General features: G+C 45.4%; 1 protein-coding gene across 1 annotated transcript in view; it reads right to left on the bottom strand.

Moving 5' to 3' along the window:
• Positions 1-23,725, bottom strand: part of PSMG3 (proteasome assembly chaperone 3) — a 76,510-nt gene that overhangs the window by 37,965 nt on the left and 14,820 nt on the right. Inside the window, exon 2 of the mRNA XM_069647635.1 lies at positions 13,863-14,101. Coding sequence (XP_069503736.1) covers positions 13,863-14,078 — 216 coding nt within the window. The 5' untranslated portion in view covers positions 14,079-14,101. The remainder of the gene's footprint in view (positions 1-13,862; positions 14,102-23,725) is intronic.

The raw sequence follows: 23,725 nt of genomic DNA, 5'->3' as shown, positions 1-23,725 counted from the left end.
GCCAAATTATCCGATAGATGGGGAGGTATAGGGAAAGGGGCGCCATACTCCAAATTCGCCAGAGTAGTGTTTACGTGGGTGAGCCCGACTGTGCCCTTCCACCTACTGGGCTATGAAGCCGATAAAGAGGGCAGATACCTAATATTATGGGGTACCATTGAATCCACGCCAATCTGCCTGGTGAACTCATACTTTCCGCAACACGGAATACCCTCACACCTCGCAACGCTCAGTGCCAAAATGATTCCTCAGAGAGAGTGCTTTCATATGGGGTGGCGACTTCAACTCCATCAGGAACGGTGCTGTGGACAGATCAGACCCCCCCCCCCCGTCTCTCAAATAGCCCTGCATCCAACGCGCTAAACACTGCAATAGAACGGCTCGACCTAGTGGACATCTGGAGGGAACAACACCGCACCGAGAGGTGCTATTCCTATTATTCTGCCCCGCACAAGGTCCACACGAGAATAGACCGTGAGCTGGCTCAACAAGTGGACGACACACTCTACCTAGGCAGAACCATATCCGATCACTCACCGCTGATCATGCAATGGGCCCCTAGAGGACCCAGACCGCCTATCCCGCTATGGAGAATGCCACCCGCAGCACTCACAGACCACGCATTTAGGTAGTAACTTGGCACCAAACTTGAGGAATACCTAGACATTCACACAGGCTCAGTGTCAAGCTGGAGCACACTATGGGAGGCCATGAAGGTTGTAACAAGGGGTGAAGTTATATCAGGTGCCGGTGGTATCCGTAAGCACCTGAGACTGGAACTGGAGAACAAGATCACCCACCTGGAATCCGAAATCAACATCATGAAAGGGGGATAACTCACCGGACGCAGCGAGACATTAACTCAGCTTTTGCGGCCTTCTACTCCAGATTGTACGCCCACGACACCAAAATACCAGTGGACGACATAAAGGCTACACTGGCCGAGATTGAGCTCCCAAGACTGACGGAGGCCCAAAGAGAGTTACTGGATGCGGAAATCACCACAGAGGACGTGACGGATGCGATTAAATCGCTGACCACCTGCAAAACCCCCGGGAGCGATGGGCTCCCGCCTGAATTTTACAAAGCGTACGAAGCGACCCTTGCTCCGGCACTCCACAAGGTGTATATGGAGGCATACGAAAACGGAAACTTACCCAACTCCATGAAAGAGACAATTATCATCCCTATACTCAAACCCAACAAACCCGCCAACAACTGTGAATCATACCGCCCAATCGCCATGCTAAACTATGACTGCAAGATCCTGACCACAATCCTGGCTAAGAGGCTGGTGAGGGTGATTGGAACCCTGATTCAGGAGGACCAGAATGGTTTTGTGCCAGGACGCAACACCACCGCGAACCTGAGGAGGCTCCAACACATCATGACAGAGACCTATGATCGGGACGAGGACCTAGCAGTACTCTCCTTGGATGCCATAAAAGCCTTCGATTCCATCTACTGGGAGTGGCTGATCGAAGCGCTAAAAGAATTCGGCTTTGGCGAGAGCTTTGTAAAGTGGGTCGAGGTATTGTATAACACACCGACAGCGAGAGTGAAGACTGGTAAGACGTTGTCCGAAGCCTGGCCGATACAGCGGGGCACGCGGCAAGGATGCCCGCTATCCCCAATGATATACATACTGAGCCTGGAGCCAATGGCTGCCTATTTCAGGACACAACACGTCGACGCGGGCATTGGACTGGGCAGTGATCACGCCATAATATCCATGTATGCGGACAACGTCCTCCTGTACCTGAATAACCTCCAGCTCAATGCACAAGTCGCGTTGGACATCCTCGACAACTATGCCCGATACTCTGGAATAACATTTAGCAAACTAAAGTCGTGTGCGTTCCCACTGGCCAGACTCAGGGGTCTGGATAAGGCCGACCTCCCAGATGTCGGGATACAATGGCAACCAGAGCAGTTTAAATACCTGGGAATCGAGGTGTGTCATACCCCAGCGCTCACGCACGAACACAACACGGAAAAAGCAGTAAGAGCCCTCCGCAAATCTATGAACTTCTGGTTGAAGTTACCACTGGCAGTAATGGGTAGAGCGGCAATAGTCAAGATGATAGTTCTCCCCCGTTTCTTATACCACTACACGAATGTATGCTTCTACATCAGACCTCCCTTCTTCAAAAAACTAGACTCTCTAATCAAGGACTTCATATGGGGGTCGTCCAGACACAAGATCTCCCTGCCCACACTCACACTCCCGTACAAAGAAGGTGGGATACAACTACCCGATCTGCAAAGGTACTACCTAGCCGTGCAGCTCAGCCACACAACGAAATGGCTCTCTCACGACCTGTCAGCAGAAGTAGGGCTCCGACATCCGACTCCGACATCCGACTCCCAAGCTGTTCCCTAAGGAAATGCTTTGGAACCCGACGAAACAAACTTCTGAAGTCCCCATGATTGTTACCCTGGGCAGGCAGGTATGGGCCAGAATTGGCTTCTTTCGACAACTGAAACACCCCTACAATCCCAATACTCCCATCCTGGCGGATGTGTGCAAAACTCAGGCAGACTTAGCGACAGCTAGGAAATGGGAGAGAGCCGGAATCTATACATGGGGAGATCTGTTTGAAGACGGCACGTTCAGAGAACTCGAATCGCTACAAGCCAATGAAGGCATCCCGAACACCCAGTTCCTGTGGTACCACCGCCTCAAGCGGACAGCAAAGGCACAGTGGCCTGTCTGGCCAGAAGAACCCCCACCGAACCCCCTCCTCCAGGAGATGTACGATTTAGCAGACGGTTGGAAACCGGTCTCCCGCTTGTACACCAAACTAAATGAAAGACCCAACCCGAAAAGCGTGTCCCTGAGACAAAAATGGGAATCCGAATTAGGGACCGCGCTAACTGACAGTGAATGGGAGCGAATACTACTATACCCCAAAGAGGTGTCGAGGAACATTAGATTTAAACAAGTTCAATTGAACGTGCTATACAGGACATACATGACCCCACTAAGAGTTGCTACCTTCAACAAACATGCACCGCCGAACTGCCCCTGGTGCGGAAATGACAAAGCGGACATGATCCATATGTTTTGGATCTGCACCAAAACAGCAAATTTCTGGTCCATGGTGGAACGTACCTGCACCGAAGCGGGACTCACGAGATATGAGTGGAACCCAAAGGAATGCCTACTGGGAGCCCATCCCAGACTTAGCAAATACAAACACCTGGTCAAACTAATGGACCTAGCCTGCATCCTCGCAAAAAGGTCCATAGCAATGGCATGGAAATCCCCAAGGGGCCCAAGGCACGGACGTTGGCTTAAGGACCTGGAAAAGTGGACGGAGGCAGAGACCAGGGCCTGGCAGGATGAAATCCGTTCAAACGATGATGACTCCAACGACACCCTAGACTCATGGAAGGCCCTGGTGCGCAACATCCAATTTGCCTCCGACCACAAACCCCCCTGAGCTTTCACCCCTACTAGAGACTTGCTTGTGACTTACCCCCAAGAATGGTCAACCTGATAACCCAGCCCCCGTGACCTTGGGTGTGCCGCACACAAGCCCCTCTCCCCCCGCCACAATTACGAACAATATATTGAGCTACGAAGACTGTGGTAGTTAATTAGTTAATTTGTTGTGTTACCGTTTGATGGTTGTGTTCTATTTATATAAATGCCAATAAAATACTTAATACATCTCCCGTCATGGCTTCATTTAAATAGTACAATCACGAGATCGCATTGCATTACTCCATACTAGCCCTCGTTTCTGTTTCTGAGTTGCTGTTATGTCTTCAATTATGTTATTGTTTTTATCGAGACAGGTGCAATTCAAATCACCGACAATGATAAATGGATTGTTCCATTCCTCTCTTTGCTCATCAATTAGGGTCAATATGACTGATGGAAGATTGTTGTACTTGGTGCTTCCCGGCGGCCAGCATATATTAATTAGGATAAGAATTTGCTCCCGACTTGCTGCCTCTTCTTTAGGTAATTGTACCACCAACAGCTGAAAGTATTGAAATTGATTTATAGACTTCAGCACTGTCCATTATAGATCATCATTAATGGCTAACAGTAGCCCTGCCATTGGTCTACCCGTTGGACCCTTCACTGCTCGGTTCGCATTTACACTATAACAGTTCATAATCGGGGTACCTCTCACCCATGTTTTTTGAAGGAAGAGCACTGCTGGTTCTTAATTTTCAAATTCGTTTTTAGATGTTAAATGCGTTCCAAGTTATGATAGCCCATTAATTCCTTACCGGTGTCTTAGGCATTATTGATTTTGCATTTTTTCCGCTGCCAATTTAGCCAGCCATTTCCATCTTTTCTGCTCTTCATCCAGCTGTTGGGGGGCCGTATGAGGTTGGTACATCGCTTGCTTATGACTAATGCTTCTTAGAATTGCGATTTCCTCAATTGGTTTCTAAGGTCTTTTTCAATTACCGATCTTGGTTCTTTGGTTTTTTCTGTTATATTGAAGCCGAAAGGCTTCAGAAGCCTTACCTCCGCCAACAGCAATTGGTGTGCTAGTTGTGATTCCATGTGGACCCACACTCTGTCCATGTTCTTTTATCTGTGTATTTGATTAGAGCTACATCCTTTGAGCTAATTAGGCTGAGAGACTGTATTTGATGGAGTAATCTTAGCACATTGGTCCAATTCAAAGTCAATCCATCAGGCAGATGCAAGATCCTCTCCAATGACAGTAATCTGCCTTTTTCTTCACTGGTTTTATCCAGGTTAGAAGGCTTTGGGGTCAAATTAGACTGGGCTTCTGGTTCAGTTAATGACGCTTTCCCTTTTTTACCCAGATCTTGGGGCTGCAAGGTAGCGACACCTTTTGTGGGTATAGAGTTTTCAGGTTTGAGTCCTACCATTTTTTTCCTCGACCTCCAATTCCTGTGCTGGTGTCGCAATGTCTTTACGAGGATCATTTCTCGCCTTATGTTCTTTCCCTTTGTTGTCATTAGTACTTTTTATTTTAGTGGTGATCTTAGGGTTCTTTTTTTGGCCAGGGTCTTCTTTACACTGCCATTCATTCGATTCTTGATTTCTTGTCTTTTCCCCCAGAGCGTCTGGCCCTTCCGCGGCGGTCTCCTCCTCCTCCCGCTGATGATCTTTGTTTTTCACCGGGCTCACCTCTTCTACTGTGCTTTCTGAACCGTCCCGTTCGTCATCGAATATTTCGACAAGTCCATTAAATCAATATCAGAAGTGTCTCTCATCGTTGGTTCATCGGAGTCAGAACTTGATGTGTTCACTCTATTAGTGATCAGTACACATTTTGGCACAGGTTCAATTTTTGGGCAACCGATTTCTTTTGGGATTGTCAGGTTTTTAATGAACACCCTGCTTTTGTTTGATTTTTGTGTTCTTTGTGAGGCTTGGTTTTCTCATCATCTGGCCCGCCCAGGATGGTCTTAATTTCCATTTGGCTGTCCCCAGTGACCTCTCCTTGGTCAGCTTAAGCATTTTATTTGGTTCTGCCTGAGCTTTTTTTGTAAAAATGATTTTTGGCCTTTTGTTCTCCTTTGTGGTTACGTCACCGTCTTCCAGCATCTCTCGGTTTTGAGGGGCCGTATGGTGGACAGGTCCTTTTTTTGGGGGGGGTTGTTTAGCGGCGGTTTGTTTAGCTTTCTGTTCAGGCTGGTTTCTTTCTTGAGGTTTCGCCAGGAGTTTTTTTGCATAGTTTGAACTCGCTCCTGGCTTCAATCCCTCATTTTGTGTGTCCATGTCTTTTTCATTGTCTACTTCTGACCTCTCATTCCCTTGGTCAGGTGTCTATTATTGTAGTTTGATTCGATGTGTCCATAATTAATTGAGGCAGTTCGGAGGTTGTTTGTCTTGTCTCTTTTGTTGAGTCTATATTTTTCTCCTATCGCTTGGTCTTTCTCTAGAGGACTCTCTGAATTAGGAGTCATAGGAATGTCGTGACCAGTCCCCCCCACTAACGACCCTCTTCTCAAGCTTTCCCCCCATCTCTCTCTCTTTCTTCCTTTATAATCGGTACCAGTATGGTTTGTAGAATTTGGGAAATTCTTTGTTCCACATTATTCATGTTTTGTAGCGCTGTAATGAAGCCCTCGATGTAAATTGTCTTTGAATGGACCATTGCTAACAGGGTGGTGCGATCTTTTAGTGTGTCCGTTGCCTCCTCGTGTAACTTCATAAACGGCGCTAAAATGGCCACCATTGTTGACACCATTAAAAAACTATTCTTTTCGAATATTTTCTGTCTCTCACCATCATTTAATGAAATAATGTTTTTTTTTTTTTTTAATGGAGACTTTAAAACTGCCAGGGTGCCTAGGGCCGGTGTGTTTGTTACCCGTTTCCCAAGTGTTCAGTCTGTGTTTGATTTTTTGTGTCCTCCTGCAACGTTTGTGCAGCTGTTTCCACACCATTAATATTTTGTTCCATCCTTAGAGATTTTCTATTAAGATTGCATCAGGAATTTCTAAAGACTGCGTTCTTTTTTTGCTCTCTCGATTATTCTCAGGGTCTATATTCTCAGGGTCTATAGCGCCAGTAGGCGACGGTCCCATCGATGAGTTGCCAAAGAAGTTTTTAAATAGATCCAGTTCATCGTTATTGATAGTTTGAGGTTTCCATGTGTTTTTCTCTGACCCAACAGATCTTATGTGTCGATTGTTGAATCTCATGGCCACCCTTGTGCCGTTATTGGATTGTTGAATCCATTGTGGAAATAAAGGTGTAGATGTTACCTGGCATGTTTTCTGAGGTCTTCCTTTCACAATATATCTTCCCATCGGCGTTGTTGCACTGTCTGCAATTTTCTTTGCTACATCTTCCCTAACTTGTGAGGGGGGTAACCGCTATGTTATTTAAATCTTTGTAAGTGAGTCCGTTATGTAAGGTCCGCTCCACACTTAACGGTGCTGTTTTGGGCATGGGAGTCACGTTGTTAGAAGCTCCCATCTCCGCCAGATCATATGCATTCAAGGACTCCCCGATTTCCTGCGTGTGAGCACTCCGAGTTCTGTTTGGTGACTGGCCAGTCTCGTTAGGCAAGTATGTTGTTTCCATTGCATACTTGTGTCCACTACTTGGCTATCTTTTCACTTCTCCGACTGGGCGATTTCAGTAGAGCTCTTCTCCACTGTGTTGCTCAACTTTGAGTCTATTAATTTTCTTCTTGTCCGGGTAACCTGATTAAAGAGGTGATGTATTGGCTGTAGAGTTTGAAAAGCTTACATCGATATTAATGTGACACATTGTAGCATTGTTGCTGGGTCGTGTAGGTGCTTCTGAGGTAATTTCCAACTCTTCAGTTTCTTCCTGTGAGAGAATCCCCCCCCCCATTATTATTTGTTACTGAATTTTCCGATAGATTTGAAACAGAGGGGTTTAAATAGTTTGCCTGTGCTACGACCCCCAGCCCCCCAGGTGGCACAGAACTTTCCCCTGACATGTCTTTGTGCGGCACTTACCGTTAGTAAGGAGAAGAGCAGCAGAGCTTTCCCTTTCGACGCCCGACACCGGACACTCTACTGCACTCTGCTACGCTTGACAGTCGGATCTGACAGCAGGCTTCATCCCATAAAGAAACTACTCTGCTTTCTTGAGGAAGAAGGCAATAACGAAGTGTCTAATGTTGCTCATGACCCAAATAATGAACAAGAGGATCATCTTCCCTCTGGACAAGGGATCCACTATCCATTGGTGGCGTACAATAGGTCTTCTCGAAAATGCTGTCTCTATAGCACTTGCAGGAGCTGAATGACAACACCTAATAAGATCATTTGTCTTGTTCTCCCCCTGTCTTCACTCTCTTGTCTTGCTGCACCTAGAAACACGTGTGTACAGGTGTGTTATAAATGACTTATATCATAGCTAAACATTCTTCAGACATATATAACCTCCCCAGCAAGGACAAATTGGACCCATTGTTCATCACCGTAACCCATCTCTCTGAAGACCTCTCAGCCGTTTTACATGAAACCAACCCCACCTCCCCCACCCCCAAGGCTACAAAATCAAGTTGGCCAATGGAGCAGTTAGGAGAGAAGGAGGAAATGCACTTGTGCATTAAGCCCCCATCAAAGTTAAAAATCCAATCTTTGTAACCTTCTGGACAGCCTCTCTTAATCTGCTTAACTTTGCAAAAGTCGATAGTAAGCTTCCTTCTCAGTTACAGACCACCCTCCTACAACTATTCCTTTGTAGTCAAACTGGCCGACACAGTCACTAATCTTTCGTTAGACTGCCAGCATCTCACAATATTGGGAAATTTCAAAATCTTGTTTGAGAACGGGATCGTGTTACTCTGTCATTACTGTCTGTCAACCTCTGTGTACTACACCGCAACCAACTGCTGAAAGGATCTACCCACCAAGCAGGACACAGCGTGGATGATATCTTCTGCAAAGAGAACTTCACCACCATTTCTCCACAGTCTGCTTGCCCACCTTTCCATCCATTTCACCATCTTCACCAAAGCTCCAACTCTCGAGAAATCATTCAAAGAGCCCCCTACATTAAGCAAAACTGTACACCCTCCTGTTAAAACTCGAAGCATCCAAACCACACATTACAACTGAAAGGGACCCGAACATGGGATGCTTGACTAAATTATATCCACAACTGGTTGGTCAGCAAAGCCCCCAAAAGGTCTCCAAATGGGCTACCCCGAAGCAGAAACACATCAAAAACAGAAGTTTGAAAAGAATGTGGAGAAAAACAACCTTTCTTCAATAGATAAAAATGTACACCATTAGTAAACATTGTATTAAAGAGGGATTAAAGCAAAAAAAAGCCCACTACTCTCATATTAAATCAGCGCATAGCGGTGAAAAGGAAATATTTTTTAAAAACAGAAACCCTTAGTGTCAATCACCCGACCTATCCCCCACCCTCGTTTTCCTTAGCGCTTCACACTCCCTGCAAGATGCAGCCAATTCCTCTCACATTTCCCCTAAGGAACTCACCAAGGGCTCCTCAGTTTCCAATACAGCTCAGGCCGTAGTCCTTTCATTCTGTCAAATGACAGTAAAGTAAATTACGCCACAACTACTGGCACCACAAACCTCAGACTGTACTCCACAGCCATTTAACTGTTTCTGCGCTGTGGCCTATGTTCCAAGGGGAAGTAGAATTGGATAAAATAAAAGACCAGATTTACACACGCTGTTTCTGTGCAAGACTTGCAAACCGAACAACTATCAGAACTGGTCTTCCTACATCTTTCCAATGTACTCTCCCAGTAAATAGACTTTTGTCTTCTTGTCCTTTCCTAAGAAAACTCTGGATCACATTTCTAGTTCTCCAACCTTGTAAACATTCCCCCTCTTTGAAATGCCTTACTAACTTAACCCTAAACAAACCTTTATCATTAAAAGGTTTTAGTTCACCTCCTTTACTGTAAGGAGCATGGCTAGCAAGTGCCTTTTCGTGGCCGCAGATATGCATCTTTGGCACTTGTGCACTGTAGACCATTCACACACGTGTGCAATACTCTAGGATTCAATAGGCGCTGTGGTTTTACCACTGAATCAAATGGCTGGAAGGTACGGATCCCATCACAAGTCTCAACAGCTTTGCTGTTTGTACCAAGAAAATCCATAAACACTACAATCAGCAATTCAGAAGTAATTAACAAACATTCCATAACTTGCAAGTCCACCGAGTTGCATATAATCGTAACTAAATAAACGCAATTAAAATAATGCATAGTACTGCTAGGTTACAAATCTTACTCAAACTGAATGCCAATACATGCATGTGCTGCATACAAAATGCCAAGCTAAATAAAAGTAGTAAATTTTGATTTAGTACTCCAACACCCACTTGACACCAAGGAGCACCAAATCCACTGCTTCTAATACCACCTGGTATGGAAATGTGAAGTGTTTTAAGTGAATATGGTTGTGGGTTTTTCCTGCTGCCATTATGGTGCTTTATTTAAAGTGGCCGTCCCAGGCCTGCATACTACTCCTTCACTTAATGAAGTTTAAACTGAAAGTTCTCTCTCTCCATGAGAAAGCACTGTACAGTGGGTGTTAATTATTTCAATGTGACAAATATCTGATGGAGTCTATGGACATTTTCAAAGCTAATGCATTGAACGATTTCTACACAAAATGTCCAGTTCGTCCATTACGAGATAGCAAAACAGGCATTTTATGCAATTCTAAAAACTGACCAACAGAGCGTCAGATCTTTCTTTGCACCTCTTTCAACATATGCATGATCCCTAGCCTCGATCTCTTCAGCAACAGAGGAGTCCTCTGCTTCAACCATGCGGACGACATTGAAATCATTTACAAACTCACAAATAACCCAACAACGGACATGCAAAGTAAAGTCTCAATGCATACCTTGCAAAAGTGGAATCTTGGATGACCTCAATCAGGCAGATTAAGCGCAACCCAATGAAAACGGAGCCCATGATAGGGATGTAATGGGCCCTTGCGCGCTTCAACCGCGAGGAACCTTAGAATCACAATGAACCATACCCTTTTGCTGGAACCACAGGCTAAATCCATCATAAGGAGCTGCATCTCCCAGCTCCTTACATAACAGTAATTCATTACCTATCAGGCAGTTCTCATTGTTATGATTGAGACTCAACTATGCCAGCCACTTTTATCTCAGATTCCATCTACTCAACTGACTACAGTGTCTCCAAAACGTGGCAGCCAAATTGCACTCAAGGCTGATAAGATTCAAACATATAATCCCAGCACTTTCCACATTTCATCTGCTCCCTGTCAAAAAGAAGATACACTTCAAAACTCTTAGCATCGTTAACCATGCTAGGGGGCCAAAATACATCACCCGGAAATCCTTAAATTGAATATTCTCAAAAAAGCTCTGATACAGCAACAGGTCCTTCTCCCTCATAGCAGCCAACGCTCAGCCCGGCCCACCCAGCTCCATACAGAAGAAAACCTGGCTTTCACACCTAACTCCAGCCAGAGATTAGCACCAGATCCTCATTCAACTACTGACCCGATTGCCTCAAACTTGATGTAATTGAAGGTGCCTCTTAAAATGCAGGAAATGCCAAGGCTCCACATGTAGTCTTTGTGGGAAGGGGGGGGGATGTTACAAGGAAACTGACGCACTTGGGTTGGACTCCACACAGCCAAACAAACTGAACAGATGCTGTCACAAACAATTAGCAAACGGTACAAATCCCTTCCTTGGGTGGTACACATTACCTCACTACCAGATTGTACTACTTGTACCCCCTCATTGGTTTACTAACCTCTTCTATCAGACTTCCCACTCAAATATCTGTTCACCTTACACTAAACACAAACCCAGCCCCTGCCGACGGCTGCTCCAAGCCTAAGCATTACCACATCAACATGAGTCAAGCTATGACTAAGCTCTTCTCTTGAATCCGGTTACACTACCTCATATGAAGTGGGTTAGCTTACCCAAAGGGTTTTAGTAGTTCGGAACATGGCCTATCCTTTTTAAATAAAATGTCCAAGTGTTTATGCCAAACCCATACAAGCATAATTGCACACAGGATCCAGGTACTTCCTACCAGCATCCATCAGCACCTCAGATTTGATGCATCTACCTCTTCCACTTACCCCACCCTCTTTTCTTAGCGTCACATGCATCAAGGCAAACAGAACCAAAAGGGTGCTTGCTAAATACGTCAGCTTTACATTATAGAACACTAGGTGTCAGAAGAGACATCCGTCCTCAATAGAAAGAAGACCCCAATACTTACATTTCCCGTGCCAAGAAAGCTAAACCACTCACATTTCCTTTTCAAATAAGGTGATATTCATATGGGAACAAACTTCCAGTGGAACTTGCTAAAGCAACGTCAACAATGTAGGTTATTTTGTAAATAACGTATATGGTACTGCTGTGGTCATTAAAGTGCATCATGTGTGATTTATTTTTTAACAAATACTGTACCATGTTCCTAGACACGTAATAAGATGTAAGTACAGATTGGGTTTAAGAAACTGCACCATAGCCTGTAAACACATCTTTCAGTAAATTTTCTGCTTAACAGTGCACAGATGCCTTTTCATTTTGGGGGGGGGGGGGGGGTGGGGTGGGGGGTGTACTATGAGCAAATAGATCATCCTGCTAAGGAAATCAAATAAGTACGTGTTTGTAACATTGCACATCAATATAGCCATACTGCTTACTCTTACAACGGAATACTAAACAAATATTACATTTGAACTATTCATACCACATCAAAAATTAGTCATATGAAAGGGATAGAATTAACTAATAGAGAGACACGCACATACGCTGCAATTCAGTGGTTCTAAAGATCCTATGTACTAGGAGGGGCCTCCCATTCAGTGTGTGGCCAACCCCAATGATAAATATCACCTTTAAATAAAGGGCCAAAAGGCAAACTGGAATACTAATAGAACCTCAGTAGCTATAGGAAAAATACTTAATAAAATATGTAAACACTGCACCCATTATGCTTTTTAAGGTATGTGTTCTCTCAAAAGACCAAGCACCACATTCATATCATGAGTATTGATAGTCTTTAATATTGGTTTATACAAACTATTCTCCACTTCTGTGGATCAGCCCTTTACGATTACATGTGTTTCGGCTATTTGCCTTCTTCAAATCAGGGCATCATTTCTCTCAACCATTTTGTTTCCACATCATCAGGTCACTATGTCCTTATTCCTGTTTTACACAGGATAATCCCACATGCGTTCTGTAACCGCAGTCTTACACCGTGTCCCTTCGCATTGGCTCTCAGATCTGATCACAGAAGTGGAGAATAGTTTGTATAAACCAATATTAAAGACTATCAATACTCATAATATAAATGTGGCGCTTGGTCTTTTAAAAGAACACATCCCTTATTCATCAGAGGTTGGTTTTTCCTCCAATTACTCTCAAAAACGTGACGCAGAAATATAAGAGATTGTGAAGCAAGTCACTGGGTGTAAGAGTTTGATATGCAAGAAAGAAAATAACCACTATACTTTTACAATTTCTGACAGATGCGCAGATAAAAGGGTCAATTGTGATTAATCATTACTCTCTGTAGGAGACACACTGGCTAAAGCACACCACTTGATCCAGAATCATCTCCCAAAACAAATTTAGTTAACACCAACGTTCACAACTGTATGTTTTGAGGTTGTCTGTTGGATGGGCATGGCTCACCCCATCTACAGGGTGGAAGGCAACCTGCATCAGAACCATGCCTCACACTACACCAGTCGCAGCACCCACTACCCCTTTCACAGTCTACTTCAGTGCAAGCTAGCTGTAGCGACAAGCTCGTAGCGCCATTTTAGAGCACCTGTCCCAACTCCACTTGTTATACACCAGTCACCAGATATAGGCAATCCATATCAAAAGGCACCATGTGGTCCTTTGGGTACTTTAGCTTCAGCACTTCAAGGCAAGAATACAGCATCGCAAAGACATACGAACGACAGCTGTATGGTATACAAAACACCTTAGATGGAAGACTGTCTACTGTCCATGCCAGACATGAATATGTAGTCACAGCCACCTAGCGTAACCGGAGGTGGTTATGCCAGAGCTCTGCCGGCATGCCGCGATCCACGCTTGGTAATGCTGGTGGGCAGAAGAGCAGCATGGGGCATGGTAAACATGCATGGTTCGTTAAAACCGAGGTTGCTGCCATGCCCTTTTTCACATCAAAAAACACTGCATGAACACTCACACCCCCCCAACCCCCCCCCCTCCCCCCCTCCCCCCCCCTGCAGAAACACTGAACTCTTCAGCCTCAGCAAAAACTGTACTCTACATTCTACATTTCAGGCAACTATAAACCATCTTGTAGATCAGCCATTTTAAACTCAAAAGACCCTTGTGATGGCAAAGGAAGAAAGGTTTCCTACGATTTTTGTGTCTACCAAATATTTACCTCATCCTTGCCAAGAAGCACTTTTGTGGTCAGTGAAGGCTTGCCTATCTCATTGGCTAGGATGCTGGGTGTTACAGACACCAGAGTCCCCATCTTCCCAAACTGTGTCACCACCACGAGGATGCGATCTTCAAAGGCTGTGCACACCACTTGCGTCAGAATCCCATGGATGTCCTCCTCTGCTTGCTTCGATGTCAAGATAGGACTGTACGCCATTGTAGATGGTTTACTTCCACAATCTTTAAAAATTGTATGGAAAACACATTTTAAACTGTGCCCTTGCTCAGAACCAAAGAGAAACTATAGCAACAGAAAAAGCTGGAGTTAAAACACAAATAAAAAATAAACACCCAAGCATTGGCAATGCCCACAGTTTGCCCTTTTCTGTAGGCATAGTAAAGGTCCTTACCGGGCACAATGCTATTGCAGAAAACTGGCCATTGATGGGAGCAGGTGCAAAATTGTGAGCGTACCTGGGTCCAATAGCAGTGCCAGGAAAATGCCCAACACTTGTACACAAGCCAAAGGGGTTGGCTTTGCCAATGCTTGTTTTTAACATGACTTCAGTGAAGGTCATGCTTAGGGATTATAAATCAATTGGCTGAAGGCAGACCTGGTTAAGGAATTCTTATTACACCAATAGTGGGTTCATAGCTCCAATTAAATCATTACTGCTTTGAAAAAACAGTGACAAGAATTTGGCATGAGCACCGCGAATTCCAAAACACTTGTGGATGTCTCAATCGTGTTCCCCGGTCAGGAGTAAACTAATATATCAAAAGAACAGCAAATCAATTGCTGTGTGATGCCTGGTATAAAAGGATGACTTTAGAGACCATCTTGGGGTCATTAGATGATCATCGAACTACACTAGAAGTTATTCCCAAATCAGACGTCATCACGCTGTTAAAGTTATGAGGCAAATATCTCAGAATGGTGGGCGATGATTTGGGGGCGAGTTTAGGATGACATTGAATATGCCAACATCCCCATTTTAGAAAACTCTTTGTTGCTGATGCTTTTAGGATGAATTGCTGATCACTTCAAGAGATAGCACATTTGTTCTTGATGATGATTCTGGGATGGACAGCCGATTACTTCAGGAGCATTGCCATGAAACCTGTTTGCTCTTGATGATTTGGGGATGACTTGCTGATTACTTCAGAACAGAGTTTGTAGGGTGATATGCGGACCAATACAGATAGTCATTCCGCTTTTGCTTAGTTGCACTTATGCTGAAGGACCCCCCCCCACCGTGGCAAGGGTAAAGCTAGAGACTATGTTGGGCAAAGTGGAAGCCATAGGCCTAAACATACCATGCAACCCCTGGGTGAGAATCCTTTGCCATCCTAGTCAAAAGCAGGAGCCCAGCACCCTCACAATCAATACATTTCCATGCTGACTTGTTAGGTAAGAATTGGTGTAGTCCCACTGTGTGAGACTACACAACACGTATCTGCTTGGTATTAGGTAACCTACCTTATGATATAAGTCTGTACTACACAGGTTGGTAGTGCGACTGAGCAGCCAGGCCTATCTCAAGAGGGATAAACGTGAGCTGTAGAAATGAAATCCGCAAATATAAGTAGGCAAATAACACTTACACTCAAGGTTTCAGTTATAAATGTTTTTTTATTTAACATCCATTTTTAAATACGTGTTTTCTAGAAAGGCAATTCATGTAACAACTTAAATATACTTTAAAATTCGTTTTCAGAATCAGAGCAAGTAAGTGGATAATCTTTGGATATGCTTCTTACCCAAATCCTACACCTTCAATCACAAGGACAGTAACGGCATTTATATATCACGCTAGTTATCACTAGTTATACTTTGCAGAGTCGGAGGTTGCAGAAAGGAAAGGTTTAAGGAAGGAAAAAGGTTAAACAGGTTCTCCGTATATGTGAGGACAACTAAATCTTCCAATGAATCTAGACAAGCCTTTCCCAGCAGTAACAGTCTAAAAGAAGTTACCACTTATGAGGGACAAACAATATCAATCAATGGGCGAGTCTGCAGCGAGCCAGGACAGCCAAAGTCAATTTGAAACAGTCTATGGAGCCGAGGCACTTCTTAGAATCAAATTTCTTGCTCAAAGTTAGAGAGTTTGTTAGAAAATCACTTGTAGGGTCACAAGCTGTTAAGCCTGTGAAAGCAGAGTTGGAATCAACTCCAAGTAAGCCACTACGATTCCCAACTGAGAAAAGCATGGCTACAAGACAGTGAGGTAAGTAGAAAATCTAAACAGTACCTCTGGTTTGAAGAGTGGTCCAGCTGGCTTCTGTCCTGATACAGCGATGCAGACCCCAGTGTTCCTGAGCCTCAGTCGTGGGGACAAGAGGGAGGACATCTGTAGGGCTCCTGCAGCGGTACTTGGGAGGTCATCGGCAGCTACGGGCTCTTTTAGCTTCAGCGGCACTTCGTGCTTTCAGCGCTTAGCAAACAGCACTGTCGTGGATCTCAGATACCGGTTGGGCTTCCTACTCTCCTTGGGTCCTGCACTCTGGTGAGGGGACTCAAGCTCTGGTCGTCCTGCTTCTGAAGGGCCCCCGGAAGCTTCTAGACCAATTTCAGAAGTTTCAATCGACTACAGATTACTCGACCTCTGGTACTCGGTTTTCTAAGCAATAAGTACAGCCAGACAGGGAAGATGGTCCAGTGGAGTTCGTCTCGGGGCTAGTTGGTCCCACTAACCCAAGGTGAGACGTCGTCCCTTCCAGAGCTTCTTTTGTTGATGAGAACATTTTGTTTTGGCACAGCAGCAGGGCTTCAGCGGTCATTTCTTAGGTCCAGGAGAGTGCAGCAAGCTTCGTTCCCGGATTCTTCGTCTGGTTTTTCTCCCAGTGGAAGACTCTGCCTCTAGTCCCAAAACCATTGCTTTTCAGCAGGTTTCGCCCATTCATGCACAGCCTAGGCTGTCAATCACACAGCCAGCCAATCAAGACTGGTTGCATTCAGGCATTCCAAGAGACAAAGGACAGGGGAGTTTTCAGGACCCTCCCTCACATCCCATCCTTCCAGATACAATGGAGTTAGTGGGGTTCTGTGTTTGAAGCCCGCCAAAGGCAAGACAAACAAAGGGCTCCAATCTGTTTCGATGCAGAGTCAAACCAAAAAAAAACCTCACAAACAGAAAATGGGGAAAAAAGAAAGACGGGCCATTTTGATAAAATGGGTGCTATACTGCAGCTGAGGGTTCAGCCTGCGGTAGAAAAACACCATGGCAGGAAACATTAAACCACTGCCACCAGCCAATTAAAGTTGGGAGGTTAACAAAAATGTTACATGAGAATGAAGGAGTAGGATAAGTGGCTACTAGGTAACACTATTCCCCCAGCACTCCACATAAGATGGTGTGTGTGCTGGACCCACAAAGAGAAAAAAGGTAAGTAAAGCCAATTTCACTTTACTATTCTTGGGGACAGTAGCTCACACAAGAAAAGCTATTTTAAACATTATGAGAAATGTAAAGGATTCCTCAGTCACACTGCACTGAAGGTGATGTGTCACCATACAGCAAGTAGATGCCTATGGAGTTTGTCAAACTCCCAAAACAGTGAAAACATATTTTTTCCTTGTGTTTGGCTTATTATTAGCCGTTTGCGTATAGTTGAAAACACAATCCAATTCGGGTCAAAACACATGAGGGAGTGGGAAAAAGGACTCCATCCAGGGTTAAAATTAAAAAGCCCTACAGTACAGCAAAAGAGCTGGGGGGTCTCTAATGTTGAAGGAAATTAGCACAGAAATGAGAATTCTCCCTAACATGACTGCACCGATATATGCCAGTATTCATAAATACTCCTTCACACAGCATTCCTATTTGCGTTCCACAAAATCCAATAACCAACAATCGAAACTAAAAGTACCTCCAGGTTTAAAAAAACACCTAGGATCAAAAATAGAAAGAAGCACAAACAGAACCACAACCTGCCAAAGACAAGCAACAAACCACAAACAGCAAAGACGAATCCCGAAAGACTAGGAAAAACACCAATGGAAAGAGGATGCCCACTAAGGAACACAACCCACACATAATGCCTTGTCACAAGAAAGAAAAAAGCCAGGGAAGACAACATACATTATAAGAAATCCCAAACTACTCGGGAAGGCACCAACCAGCATGATCCCACAACCCCAAAAACACTCGACAAACATCTGAGATGACCCAAGGAGACATACAAATAACAGAGCAAAGAGTCTACAATGTTCGGTACCTGTCCACATACAACAACATGGTAAACAAAAACAGCACAGCAACAACGAACCGACAGCCAACAAGCGTCACGAATACAGACCCAACCAGGACACCAAACGGAACACAACTAATAAACCAATCCAACCCAACCCAGTTCTCCACCATGGACAAGAACCCAACCAGAACAAGGAACAAAGTCAAATCCATCACACTCTACACCCACTTTATCACCAAGGCTGGAACAAAAGAAGGGTAGCTACCCTATTTACCACCCCACCCAAAAGACTCAACCGGCAAAAACTCACCTGGAACAGAAACCCAACCAACACCACACCGGTCAGAACAAGCAATACTAACTACAACACGAAAGGGAAATCAAGCAAACTACACTGCAGCCTCTACAACGTTAGATCAATGGCAAAACACTCAACAGAAATCAATGACCTAAGCGAAGGAGGCACAGGTGTGCTCTTCCTTACAGAAACCTGGCTATCTGACAACTATAAAGCCATTGAGAATGAAGCAATACCCGACAATTATAAATTAATACACGTCAACGAGAGAACAAGAGGAGGTGGAATCAGAATTATACACAAAAAACCCACACCCGAGCATCTCGGATCACCACAACCAACGCGCAAGACTATGAATCCCTCCTAATCAAGATAGAACTCCATGACCAATCCTACATAGTATTCCTCCTGCTCTACAGACCATCTTCCTACAACCCCAACTTTGCAATAAAACTAGCAGACGAGTCCGCCATGCTGTCAACCCACCATGACAAATGAGGCGAAAGAGATCCCAAACCTAGATACAACTAAAGACACACTCAACAATTGGATCACCAAGGCCCTTGACCAATTAGCACCAGCTAAAACATTCAAAGCAACACCCAAAAAACTGGCAGCAAAATGGTTCACAGAAGAACTGAAAAAACTCCCAAAAACAGCAAAATGAAAACATGGAGAGAATACACCAGACATGACAAAATAAAATACCAAAGACAACCAAACTGTACAAAGCAACAGTCCTAAAAGCAAAAATAAATAAAAAGATAAAATACTACTATGACACAGGAATAGAAACGGCAAACAATTCACAGAAAGAACACAGATAAAAAAATTAAAAAATAAAAAATAAAACACTCTTCCTGCAAAAGTTCCATCACCCCTACGCAAACACTTTGTGACAAAATCACCAACCACCTCAGAGCAAAAATAGAAACAATACAGGAGACCCTCAACCTAGCCGGGGCAAATACAACCAGAGACACCAGATGAAACGCAGATTAAAGCAAAACGCCTCTGCCTAGAACCAATCACAGAGGAAACTTTGCAACACTGATCAAGGACACCATCCTAGCAGGATCTCCAGGGGACCCCTGCCCCCACCCCCCCCGGACCTCTTCAAAGGAATCCTCAACCACAGAACCCCAGCGACACGCTTCCGGAACCTAATGAATCTATAACTCAAAAGAGGAAAGTACCGTCCTCCTTCAAATCAGCATACATCAAACCACTTCATAGACATAAAACTGGATGACAATGAACAACCGCAAACTGAACCCGGCAAAAACAGAAATAATGCTCTTACCAGCAGAGTTCAATGGAGGGAACTCACAATTGGACTGGTCAGTCAGCATGAGAACGCAACCAGAGACTGCCAATTTAGTAAACAACCTAGGAATACTCATGGACAATGGACTATCACAGGAACCGCAAGTCAACGCGATCGCCAAGAAATTCTTCTTCCTACTACAACTACTCAGATCCCCGATACCCACAAGAATTACCTACGGAAACAGCTTCTACCTAGGAATGCCAGAAAGACTCACCAAGAAACCCCAAAAGGGTGTAAAATACAGCAGCCAGGATCCTATTAAGACTAAACAGAAGAGACCACATCACTCCAGCACTGAAACTCCTACACTGGTCACCAGTAAAAAAGCGCATCAAATTCAAAGCACTCTGCATCAACCACAAAGCATTGCACAGGCAAGGAGCAGAATTCCTCCAAAACAAGATTAGCCAGTTTCGCCCAGGAAGGAAAATAAGATCCAGCAACGACCTACAAATAGAGGCGAAAACACCACAAAAAAGCGCTCTCACGTTTAATTGCTAACACCTGGAACAACATGTCCAAAGTAACTAGAACCACATCACCTTCACGAAAATGACAACCTAGAATGGACACCAGCAACAACACAGGAGACGGCCCAAAGAACCTCAAACAAGAACCTGGATAGATACCGTCAAGTGGCATCCAAAGGGCCGCCCCAGAGAAACCACAAAACGGACCGACTTTACTAACCCTCTTCCCTTCCTGCTCCTCCTACATAACCAAAGCCTATACACCAGATCTTGGACTAGCCACACTCATGAACATAGAGAACCATTACTATGCCGACATCCTGAGGGAACCACCCACATGCCGAATACCATCTAAAATGCAACACACCAAGATGCCGGACTACCTTACAGCTACGACCACCTGTGACTCGGAATCCCTTATGGACACTATCTAACCAGTGCACACTACCAACCCATCATAACCACACAACACTACCACACACCCGAGGCATGGAATCTAACCCATACAGTTATGAGGCGCGAGGCCGCTCACAAGTGACCACATGCAAAACACCCACAGACGGCAGTTCCCCCTGGTCCTGAACCCATCCTCTCACCCCTTTCCCCCCACTAACCTCCCCAACCCCACTTTTTTGCATATACATGCGAGCGCCTGGAGACTGCCCCTGGGCGGTACCGGCACATAATGCCAGTAATGATACAATAAGAAAACATGCCTATCATGGCTCTGCTTTTAAAAATGTCTTGTCATAACGAGAAAACATGTCCAAACTGGCTGCACAATGCAGGAGAGTCTAGATGCGTAATAATGCTTATCAGGTTTGCTTTACCCTTGATACGCAGTGATAAAAGCCACACCACAGTAAGAAACGGCTTGACTGGCTGCCCTAAATGCCAGTCTAGACACATAATAACACTCATCATGCTTGCTTTGACATAGAATCACAGTAAAACAAATATGCCACAGCAAAGAATGGCTACACTGGGTGCCACAAAATGCCAGTGCAGCCACATAAAAGCACATATCCCCTAAAAAATTAAAACTTTTTTTTTAAAAAAACGACCATTTTGTACTGGCATCTACGATTGATACCCATTAAAAAGCGTTTCACGATTGGGATTCTAAAATGGCCACCGAGTGGAGAGCAGCACGATTGTGAAGCTCTCACCCCCGTGGCCAAAGACAATAAAGATAGTTTAAAAGAGCCTTCCCCCAGGTGAGGATTTATCAATGTAGTCTGCGGTGGTGGATTGAAACAGCACAGATTGCTGGGGGACTTCGGCAGAGGCAGGTGTGAGGCCTTCATTTCTGCTGTGTCTGAGGTGCAGGGGCACTGCGCCCGCAGCCATTGCAGGCCAAGCTGAGAGAGACGCTCACAGACCGCAAGCAAGAAAAACCACTCTGTGAGACCCAGGGCAGCCGAGGATCCAGTAAGGCTGTGAGGCAGGGTTGTGGAAAGCAGCCGCTGTCGGACGGTGGAGGAGCCTGTCAGGAAGGAACTGCATGCGATATTGGCGGCCTGCCGGGGCTGGATTCGTGGAGCAGGGGCTCCCCCGCTGGCGAGCACCAGCGGGAAGATCGAGGTGGGACCGAGACGACCCCCCACACTGGCAAAGCAGCATCTCATCGGAGAGATCAGGAGGATCCGGAGGGGCCATATCCATAGCCCACTGCTGAGCGCTGCGCAGAAGAGCACCCACCCACTGCCGAGCCCTGCGCAGCGGAGAAGAGCACCCGGAGCGGCCAAGAGGCCCGGGAGGGGCCGCACAGCGAAGAGGCAGGAAGGCGGCAACCCTGAGGGGCTCAACTCCCCCCTCACGCCTCCCTTCGAGGAGAAGCATCACAGGTCAGCGTGCGCCGTGGCCCAAGGAAAGGGTGCAAGCAGGCATTGGCTGACCAGTGCAAGCAGTGATCACCAGCTTGGAGCAGAATGACGTTGAGGAGTGGGGGAGCATGGCGAGAAGGCCCCTGCCGAAGCTTTGAAGCCATCACTTTGCAGAGAAGGCTGGGGGAGGCCCTGTGGTGTTATAGCTGGGGTCGTTGGGAGGCCCATTTGAGATTTCAGAAGTGCATATAGTGAAACAGCCAGCGCACCCCCATCCAGAAGAACTACAGGGGAGACCACGCATATGAGACAGTGGCCGGTGGGGAACCAGGGCCAGGAGGAGGATTGTTTGACACTAGAGGAGGTGGACAAACAGTGGCTCAACTGCGCACAGTTAGAGGGGAGTTCCAACCCTCCCCGCACAGTCAAGGGCAGACCCACAAAGCAGTGGAGGGAGGAGGTTCCTAAGCTCTGAACAAAATGTCCAGAAGAGGTCAGAAGAATGCAAAATAATATCAGTGAAGAGGAGGGGGCAGGGCTTCAACCCCCTCCCTCCCCCAACAATCAGACCTGCCTATGCAATATGTCCAAAAACAAGGGGAAGGACGTGCAAGCTGCCCCAAGTCTGTGAAGAAGCCATAGGAGGGCAATCTGCAGAGACCTGGCGCAGAGACAGCGAGGTACTGGCTGTGGGGAGATCAGGGGCCCGGGGCAGGAGAGGATTTGGGGGCGCTGGCAAGGACTGCAACAGATTAAGTGGTCTACCAGGAGGTCCTTCGCCAATGCTTTCAGGATTTTGCGGACAAGATTGCGAACAGCAGTCAGTCGCAGTTGAGCATGATGCGAGCGGAACTGTTCCAATTGTTGCAAGAGGTGAAGGGGGACATAACAAAACTAGAGGAGCTGGAGACAATACACATCTGCAATCATTAGCATTCAGAAGTACTATTATCAGGGCATTTTCCAGTCAATTTGGTGCCCAGGGCGAAACACTAGAATGCGCCCCGCCCCACCTCGCCCACCTTGCGTGCCACTCCCAAACTACACTGTTAAACAAATGAAATCGGTTTTATTACATCATGGTTCAAGATCTTTGCAGTAATTCCTTCGACAAAGCAAAGTACACACTATATATACTACTTTTAAAGTTTTGTGTGTAGTCTATGTTAAGGGCACTCTCCTTGACTTTGCTGCTGTGAAAGCATTTATTGCTGCTGCATAATCAATGTTTTCAACAAGTGCACTATCAATTGAAAGTATTTCAAGGGCTGATGGCCTTTCCTCTGCCATTGTGGAATCAGTTTCAATTTACTAAAGCTCCTGTCACCACTTGCCACTATAATTGGAATGGTTAGTATGAGCCTCCTGGCAACCCACACACTTGGAAACACAACCATTGTGTTTTTGTATGATGAATGTGCTGCAAAACTTCAAGGGGCAGGATAGAACTTTTCTGAAGCGATGGGCTGATACGTCTCAGTTCCTCAGCCAAATGGGAACCATCTATATCAGATGCTGGTGCACTACCACCACCCCTTGCTAACAATTTCTCCTGGTGCTTACACAGTTGTATCAGTTATTTTCCAGGCAAGAGCTTTATGTTGTACATGAAACCCCATCTTGTATTGTGCGCAGACAACTGGGAAAAGCACCTTTCAAACGAAGTAATTATACCGTCAATCAGGGTATGAAATACGGTTACTTTAAAAAGTTCTTAATTCTCAGGGGTCTCGTCCCGAATCTCAT

The sequence above is a fragment of the Ambystoma mexicanum genome, chromosome 2q, assembly GCF_040938575.1.
Source record: "Ambystoma mexicanum isolate Mex_15411 chromosome 2q, UKY_AmexF1_1, whole genome shotgun sequence".
Lineage (NCBI taxonomy): Eukaryota > Metazoa > Chordata > Amphibia > Caudata > Ambystomatidae > Ambystoma > Ambystoma mexicanum.
The sequence above is the reverse complement of the archived record's forward strand: the minus strand, read 5'-3'. Positions and strand labels throughout refer to the sequence as shown.